This window comes from Salmo trutta, chromosome 8 (genome assembly GCF_901001165.1).
Source record: "Salmo trutta chromosome 8, fSalTru1.1, whole genome shotgun sequence".
NCBI lineage: Eukaryota > Metazoa > Chordata > Actinopteri > Salmoniformes > Salmonidae > Salmo > Salmo trutta.
In genome coordinates, this window is record NC_042964.1 from 5,346,200 (window position 1) to 5,356,199 (window position 10,000).

At 44.2% G+C, this 10,000-nt stretch overlaps 1 protein-coding gene across 1 annotated transcript in view; it reads left to right on the plus strand.

Moving 5' to 3' along the window:
• arap2 (ArfGAP with RhoGAP domain, ankyrin repeat and PH domain 2) overlaps positions 1 to 10,000 on the plus strand; it is a gene marked incomplete at its 3' end in the record, with an annotated part of 151,628 nt that overhangs the window by 74,048 nt on the left and 67,580 nt on the right. Inside the window, 2 exon segments of the mRNA XM_029759778.1 lie at positions 2,786 to 2,871; positions 3,211 to 3,393. Coding sequence (XP_029615638.1) covers positions 2,786 to 2,871; positions 3,211 to 3,393 — 269 coding nt within the window.

Below are 10,000 nucleotides of genomic sequence, written 5' to 3' on the forward strand. Positions count from 1 at the left end.
GGTTGATAGTAGCCAGATTTCCAGGGAGGGAATACCTCCGTTTTACAGAGGCCTTCTTAGGGTGTGGAGCATAATGAAGGTGTCCAGACGAACTTCAGCGGAGTCAGTGCATTGGCTGTTGGAGGAACCTCTGGTGTATGGGGCAAGACTGGATTGCACAACTGCAGATGTTCCACATTTTTCCAAGATTCTGGTGAAGGGCAAAATCATCACCTTAAAACAGTTAATGGCCGTGGCTGGGCCCGCCTTAATGGATGGTAGACGGGTGGCTGAACATTTGGGGGTGAGGTCGGAAAGGATTGTAGGACAAATGCTGGGAAGATGCAGGAAGGCTCTGTCAGCAGAAGAGTGGGGTATGCTTCATAGCCACAAGAAGGAACAAGATGAAGACGTCTCATTTCCAAGACTAGGGATTACACCAAATATCCCAGAGTCAGAAAGAAAGGCGATATTACTGGATTTGAGAGGGTTGGAAGAGGTGGGTTTGGATGAGGTGAATGGGAAAGAATTATATAGGGGGTGTGTCAAGGTGTTGAATAAAGATAAATTGAAAAATAGAAAAGACACTCCATGGAGGGTAAAACTGGGCATTGATGACAAGGTAAAGCCAGCATGGAGAGCACTGTACAAGCCACCGTTACAAAAGGGTACTGGTGATATGCAATGGAGGGTTTTGCATGGCATCATTGCAGTTAATGCTTTTGTATCTGTTATTAACTCAGATGTTGGAGATGGATGTCCTTTTTGTAATATAAGAGAAACCATTTTTCACTGTTTTGTGGAGTGTGAGAGGATTAAACCTCTCTTGGAAATGCTGGAGTCTTTGTTTAAAGCTGTAGGGGAGATTTTCAATAACACTGTTTTTATTTTGGGGTTTCAATATAGAAAGCAACAGAAAAGAAAATGTCAACTGTTAAATTTTATTTTGGGACAAGCTAAGATGTCCATTTTTTTGAGTAGGAAACATAAGATAGAAACGGGATATGGGCAGGATGTAAGATGTGTTTTTAAAGGATTAGTGAAAATAAGAATAAAAGTAGATTTTGAGTTCTTCTCAGCTGTAAAAGATCTCCCATTGTTTGAGGAGAAGTGGGCATACGAAGGAGCGCTTTGTTTTGTAGAGGAGGGGAAATTTTTTTTTGTTGATGAAATAAGCTGAATGTATATGTTTGTTAGCATTTTTTTATTTTCTTTTTTACATTTTTTGTTATTTTAGTGTTTTGTATTTTTTTCTTTTATTTTAAGAATTACATTTGGTGTTTCATTTCTGAAAAGGCAGTGTGTCATTATTGATGTTAATACTTGAGTATAAAATAAAGGTTTTATAAAAACTCAAAAAACTCTCTCTCTCTCTCTCTCTCTGTCTCTGTCTCTGTCTCTGTCTCTGTCTCTCTCTCTGTCTCTCTCTCTCTCTCTCTCTCTCTCTCTCTCTCTCTCTCTCTGTCTCTGTCTCTGTCTCTGTCTCTCTCTCTGTCTCTCTCTCTGTCTCTCTCTCTCTCTCTCTCTCTCTCTCTCTCTCTCTCTCTCTCTCTCTCTCTCTCTCTCTCTCTCTCTCTCTCTCTCTCTCTCTCTCTCTCTCTCTCGACCACTGTGCTGAATGACATATGTTATAATAATAGTATTCAACCCTTTACATCAAACAACCCGGCAACCGTTTCCATGGCAACCACAAATGCATCTCCTGTTTTGGCCGATTTGAGCGGTGGAAGGAAGTTTGCTTTTATGAAATGCCACAAAGTGCGTACGGTGCTCATAACAGCAGTCGGTTAAGAAGTTTTTTAATTGGACATTTGGTAACTGGGCAAGGTTTAGAATTCTGTTGTTTGTTTTGGGTGGAGCATTTCAGCTCGTTACAAAGAGTATGGACAAAATTTAGAGACTTGTATTTGATCTATTGTATTGAGACAGAGTGAGTCATTGTACAACGCAGACACACTTCTGAATCCTACGAACCACTTGTGCAAAACATCAGGACTTTTATTCAATAGCATCCCATTAACAATCACGATAATAATGATATGGTCATTTAACAGATGCTTTTATCCCAAGCCACCCATAGTTTATCACTAAGTCTCAAACACAGCTTTGATTCTCTCTCTCTCTTTCTCTCTCTTTCTCTCTCTTTCTCTCTCTTTCTCACTTCACTCACTCACTTCACTCACTCACTTCACTCACTCACCGACTCACTCACTCACTCACTTCACTCACTTCCTCACTCACTCACTCACTCACTCACTCACTTACTCACTCAATCACTCACGCACTCTCGTAATTGAGACCCCTCTCATGGTAAGTGTATCATTGTCCATGGCCCCTTTGTCCAGCCTGTGTCTATAGTCTATCAGTAATGCTATCTGATAGATAATGATGCCTTTCACACTACCACACTAATCACATGAGAGAGTCGTACGAGAGACTCTGATCCATATGCATATCAATCTCCTCTTCTTCTCCTCCATGATGTTTTATTCATCCATCTTAACGCATAAACAACCCTAACCCTTCAGTTCACCCAAATAAACACCGACCAACAAACACAATTAATTACTCATGAATCATTAGCAATTAATGGCATCTTCTCTCTCTTTCTCTGCTTTCATTTCCAATTAGCCGTGTTGAACGCTGTAAAGAAGTCTTCAACTAGAGAGTATTAGAGCAGTAAAACGCTGCCGGTCATGCCTCTATGATATCTGCTGTCTTGTCTGTTTGTCACTGAACTGTGTGTGTGTGCGTGTGCGTGTGCGTGTGTGCGTGTGCGTGTGTGTGTGTGCGTGTGTGTCCCCAGGTCAACACCGGTTCCTGGGCCCTAGCCTCTCTAAAGTTAGGAGCCTGAAGTTAGACAGTAGTATCTGGAGCAACGAGCTGGTGGAGGTACGGAGATGTTTAATGTGTGCTCCAGATCACAAAGGAATGTGTTGAGGTTCTTCCTGTGGAAGTTGTGGACTCTGGAGAGGGCGTTTTAGAAAGCATGGCTAGGGTTATTTTACCACATACCTTTAGTTTGGCTAAGTAATACGATTTGGGATTATGCTTCTCAAAGACTTACCTGATAAAATCAAGTTGTAATATATAATATAACACTTTTAGTTTTAAAATACAGTTTTAATGTTAATCAAATATGACATGATTGTTCTCTGACGGTTTCAGAGAGTGCAGTTGATGCTTCGCCATTATAACAGTTAATTAGACATGTGACCTCTGATACCGCAGCTCTTTCTGGAGGTGGGAAATGAGAACGCCAACAGCTTCTGGGCGGCCAGCCTGCCCCTGGAGGAAGAGCTTCACATGGGGGCGTCGCCCGAGCAGCGGGCCACCTTCCACCGCAGGAAGTACAGAGAGAGGAAGTACCGGAGGGTCCTGGAAAGCCTTCACGACCAGGAGCAGCTCAATCAGGTAGAAACTGAACTGGTATAATCATGTGGGAACTGGCTGGACCCTGTCTGAATAGATATAAACTGGGTGAAACTGAGTTCATGTTTCAAGTTTAGTAATTTTTCCCAAATGCGCAAAAGCCTCTTTTAGTGTTCCTGTACTTTACACTAAGTTAACCAATCTAACTGACAAATGTATTATAACAATCTCCATGTATTATAACATGGTTTAGTTATAACCCCTCTCTCCATAGTTAGTCTCCATGTATTATAACATGGTTTAGTTATAACCCCTCTCTCCATAGTTAGTCTCTATGTATTATAACATGGTTTAGTTATAACCCCTCTCTCCATAGTTAGTCTCTATGTATTATAACATGGTTTAGTTATAACCCCTCTCTCCATAGTTAGTCTCCATGTATTATAACATGGTTTAGTTATAACCCCTCTCTCAATAGTTAGTCTCCATGTATTATAACATGGTTTAGTTATAACCCCTCTCTCCATAGTTAGTCTCCATGTATTATAACATGGTTTAGTTATAACCCCTCTCTCCATAGTTAGTCTCCATGTATTGTAACATGGTTTAGTTATAAGCCCTCTCTCCATAGTTAGTCTCCATGTATTATAACATGGTTTAGTTATAAGCCCTCTCTCCATAGTTAGTCTCCATGTATTATAACATGGTTTAGTTATAACCCCTCTCTCCATACTTAGTCTCCATGTATTATAACATGGTTTAGTTATAACCCCTCTCTCCATAGTTAGTCTCCATGTATTATAACATGGTTTAGTTATAACCCCTCTCTCCATACTTAGTCTCCATGTATTATAACATGGTTTAGTTATAACCCCTCTCTCCATACTTAGTCTCCATGTATTATAACATGGTTTAATTATAACCCCTCTCTCCATAGTTAGTTTGTTAATGTGTTTGTAACGCTGTAGAACGTGAGTTATTTTGGCCCCACCATCGGAACCAAAGTGTGTTTAAGAACTCCCCAATACTGAGCCTGTAAAAGGCTGAGTTTACACCAGCGTCAGCGTTTACACAGATCAGTCCTCGCTTATTGTTTTGCGAAAAAGAGAAGGATCGAGGGAATGAGAGGTAGCGGGAGAGAACGAGAGATTCTCATTAAATGGAAAAGTGGATTAGGAACCACAGCATAAATGCTTCAGTCGGGTATCGGTCGGCTTTACTCTCTCTCTCTCTGTGTGTGTGTGTGTGTGTGTGTGTGTGTGTGTGTGTGTGTGTATGTGCGCGCACGTGTGTTTGCGTGCACTTGTGTTAGCCTTGGTGCTTTAAAAAACTGTGAATGTGCTATTGAAAGAGTGGTAGAAGAGGGTGGTAGGAGAGGAGAGGAAAGGAGAGGAGAGGAGAGCCATATTAAGTGTTTATAGAGTGAGGAGTAGGAGAGGAGAGGAGAGGGTGGTAGGAGAGGAGAGGGTGGTAGGAGAGGAGAACCAAGTGTTTATTGAGGAGGAGAGTGGAGGAGAGAGGAGGGGGTGGTAGGAGAGAAGAGGAGAGCCATATTAAGTGTTTATAGAGTGAGGAGTAGGAGAGGAGAGGAGAGCCATATTAAGTGTTTATAGAGTGAGGAGTAGGAGAGGAGAGGAGAGGAGAGGGTGGTAGGAGAGGAGAGGGTGGTAGGAGAGGAGAGGAGAGCCAAGTGTTTATTGAGGAGGAGAGAGGAGGGGGTGGTAGGAGAGGAGAGCCAAGTGTTTATTGAGTAACGAGGAGGAGAGGAGAGGGGAGGAGAGGAGAGGAGAGCCATACTAAGTGTTTATAGAGTGAGGAGTAGGAGAGGAGAGGAGAGCCTTACTAAGTGTTTATAGGGTGAGGAGAGGAGAGGAGAGGAGAGGAGAGGAGAGAGTGGTAGGAGAGGAGAGGAGTAGGAGAGGAGAGCCTTACTAAGTGTTTATAGGGTTAGGAGTAGCAGAGACAGAGGAGAGGAGAGCCTTACTAAGTGTTTATAGGGTGAGGAGTAGCAGAAGAAAGCCATGCTAAGTGGGAGGAAAAGAAAAGGAGAGGTGGGTGGGTGGGTGGAAATGTTGGCTCTCTCTATTTCTCTCTGTCTCGCTCCATCTCTATCTCTCTCTCTCCATCTCTGTCCATCTCTCTATGTCTCTCTCCATCACTCTCTCTCATCTCTCTCCATCTCTCGCCATCTCTCGCCGCCTCTCTCCGTGTCTCTCCATCTCTCTCTCTCTTTGTCTCTCTCCGTCTCTGTCTCTCATCCTCCCTATTTAAAAGGGCTCAACACAGCTGTGACAGGGTCTTTCAGAGAACAATCATACACTGAACATGACTTGCCATAGTGGGTTGTGTGTGTGTGTGTGTGTGTGTGTGTGTGTGTGTGTGTGTGTGTGTGTGTGTGTGTGTGTGTCTGTATTTTCCCTAAGTCTCCCTTTCTCTCTCTCCCTCTTTCTCTTTCTCTCTCTGTCTCCCTTTCTCTCTTTCCCTCTTTCTCTTTCTCTCTGTCTATTTCTCTCTATCTCTTTCTCTCCTCTTCTCTCCTTTTTTTATGTTCCAATGTTCTCCATTAGTGTCTCATATTACAGTGATCTCCACAAGGTCTCTGCAGACCCCGTAACCTAGAGATGGAGCTGTCAAAGGACCCACTTAGACCCCTACACACACACACACACACACACACACACACACACACACATACACACACACAAACACACAAACACAAACACATGTATGTATGTGTGGATCATCCAGTGGTTGTAGTAATTACAGAAAGGGTCAAGCCCTTGGTATGGGAATGGGATGATACAGTGGAATGGGAGGATACAGTGGAATGGGATGGTACTGTGGTATGGGATGGTACTGTGGTATGGGATGATACAGTGGAATGGGATGGTACTGTGGTATGGGATGGTACTGTGGTATGGGATGATACAGTGGAATGGGAGGATACAGTGGTATGGGATGATACAGAGGAATGGGAGGATACAGTGGAATGGGAGGATACAGTGGTATGGGAATGGGATGATACAGTGGAATGGGAGGATACAGTGGAATGGGATGATACAGTGGTATGGGAATGGGAGGATACAGTGGAATGGGATGATACAGTGGAATGGGATGGTACAGTGGTATGGGATGATACAGTGGAATGGGAATGGGATGATACAGTGGTATGGGAATGGGATGATGTGTGGATCATCCAGTGGTTGTAGTAATTACAGAAAGGGTCAAGCCCTTGGTATGGGAATGGGATGATACAGTGGAATGGGAGGATACAGTGGAATGGGAGGATACAGTGGAATGGGAGGATACAGTGGAATGGGAGGATACAGTGGTATGGGATGATACAGAGGAATGGGAGGATACAGTGGAATGGGATGATACAGTGGTATGGGAATGGGAGGATACAGTGGAATGGGATGATACAGTGGAATGGGATGGTACAGTGGTATGGGATGATACAGTGGAATGGGAATGGGATGATACAGTGGTATGGGAATGGGATGATGTGTGGATCATCCAGTGGTTGTAGTAATTACAGAAAGGGTCAAGCCCTTGGTATGGGAATGGGATGATACAGTGGAATGGGAGGATACAGTGGAATGGGAGGATACAGTGGAATGGGAGGATACAGTGGAATGGGAGGATACAGTGGTATGGGATGATACAGTGGAATGGGATGGTACTGTGGTATGGGATGATACAGTGGAATGGGAGGATACAGTGGAATGGGATGATACAGTGGTATGGGATGATACAGTGGAATGGGATGATACAGTGGAATGGGATGGTACTGTGGTATGGGATGATACAGTGGAATGGGATGATACAGTGGTATGGGATGATACAGTGGAATGGGATGGTACTGTGGTATGGGATGATACAGTGGAATGGGAGGATACAGTGGTATGGGATGATACAGAGGAATGGGAGGATACAGTGGAATGGGAGGATACAGTGGTATGGGAATGGGATGATACAGTGGAATGGGAGGATACAGTGGTATGGGATGATACAGAGGAATGGGAGGATACAGTGGAATGGGATGATACAGTGGAATGGGAATGGGATGATACAGTGGTATGGGAATGGGAGGATACAGTGGAATGGGATGATACAGTGGAATGGGATGGTACAGTGGTATGGGATGATACAGTGGAATGGGATGGTACAGTGGTATGGGATGATACAGTGGAATGGGAATGGGATGATACAGTGGTATGGGAATGGGATGATACAGTGGTATGGGAATGGGATGATACAGTGGTATGGGAATGGGAGGATACAGTGGTATGGGATGATACAGTGGAATGGGATGGTACAGTGGTATGGGATGATACAGTGGAATGGGAATGGGATGATACAGTGGTATGGGAATGGGAAGATACAGTGGAATGGGAATGGGAGGATACAGTGGAATGGGAAGATACAGTGGTATGGGAATGGGAGGATACAGTGGTATGGGAATGGGAGGATACAGTGAAATGGGAAGATACAGTGGTATGGGAATGGGAGGATACAGTGGTATGGGAATGGGAGGATACAGTGGTATGGGAAGGGGAGGATACAGTGGAATGGGAAGATACAGTGGTATGGGAATGGGAGGATACAGTGGTATGGGAATGGGATGATACAGTGGAATGGGAATGGGAGGATACAGTGGAATGGGAAGATACAGTGGTATGGGAATGGGAGGATACAGTGGTATGGGTATGGGAAGATACAGTGGTATGGGAAGATACAGTGGTATGGGAATGGGAGGATACAGTGGTATGGGAATAGGATGATACAGTGGAATGGGAATGGGATGATACAGTGGTATGGGATGATACAGTGGTATGGGATGATACAGTGGTATGGGAATGGGAAGATACAGTGGAATGGGATGATACAGTGGTATGGGAAGATACAGTGGTATGGGAATGGGAAGATACAGTGGTATGGGAATGGGAAGATACAGTGGAATGGGATGATACAGTGGTATGGGAAGATACAGTGGTATGGGAATGGGAAGATACAGTGGTATGGGAATGGGATGATACAGTGGAATGGGATGATACAGTGGTGTGGGATGGGATGATACAGTGCAATGGGATGATACAGTGGTATGGGAAGATACAGTGGAATGGGATGATACAGTGGTATGGGAATGGGATGATACAGTGGAATGGGATGATACAGTGGTATGGGAAGATACAGTGGAATGGGATGATACAGTGGTATGGGAATGGGATGATACAGTGGTATGGGATGATACAGTGGAATAGGATGATACAGTGGTATGGGAATGGGAAGATACAGTGGTGTGGGAATGGGATGATACAGCGGAATGGGATGATACAGTGGAATGGGATGATACAGTGGTATGGGAAGATACAGTGGAATAGGATGATACCGTGGTATGGGAATGGGATGATACAGTGGTATGGGAATGGGATGATACAGTGGAATGGGATGATACAGTGGTATGGGAAGATACAGTGGAATAGGATGATACAGTGGTATGGGAATGGGATGATACAGTGGTATGGGTATGGGATGATACAGTGGTATGGGAATGGGATGATACAGTGGAATGGGATGATACAGTGGTATGGGATGATACAGTGGAATGGGATGGTACAGTGGTATGGGATGATACAGTGGAATGGGATGATACAGTGGTATGGGATGATACAGTGGAATGGGATGATACAGTGGTATGGGATGATACAGTGGTATGGGGATGGGATGATACAGTGGAATGGGAATGGGATGATACAGTGGAATGGGATGATACAGTGGTGTGGGAATGGGATGATACAGTGGAATGGGATGATACAGTGGAATGGGAATGGGATGATACAGTGGAATGGGATGGTACAGTGGAATGGGATGGTACAGTGGAATGGGATGATACAGTGGAATGGGATGATACAGTGGAATGGGATGATACAGTGGAATGGGAGGATACAGTGGAATGGGATGGTACAGTGGAATGGGATGGTACTGTGGAATGGGATGGTACAGTGGAATGGGATGATACAGTGGAATGGGAGGATACAGTGGAATGGGAATGGGATGGTACAGTGGAATGGGATGATACAGTGGAATGGGATGATACAGTGGAATGGGATGGTACAGTGGAATGGGATGGTACAGTGGAATGGGATGGTACAGTGGAATGGGATGATACAGTGGAATGGGAGGATACAGTGGAATGGGAATGGTACAGTGGTATGGGATGATACAGTGGAATGGGATGATACAGTGGTATGGGATGATACAGTGATATGGGGATGGGATGATACAGTGGTATGGGAAGATACAGTGGAATGGGATGATACAGTGGTGTGGGAATGGGATGATACAGTGGAATGGGATGATACAGTGGAATGGGATGATACAGTGGAATGGGATGATACAGTGGTGTGGGAATGGGATGATACAGTGGAATGGGATGGTACAGTGGAATGGTTTGATACAGTGGTTTGATACCACTGTATCAAACCATTCCCATACCACTGTATTATCCCATTGGGAATGGGATGGTACAGAAGAAAAAAGGCAACAGTAAAAATGTCAGGAATGATGCTATGCCCCCCTTGGGCCAATTGCGATATTGCGTGTGACTAATACATTTCAGTACATTACTATAGTTCCTGCTTTCGAC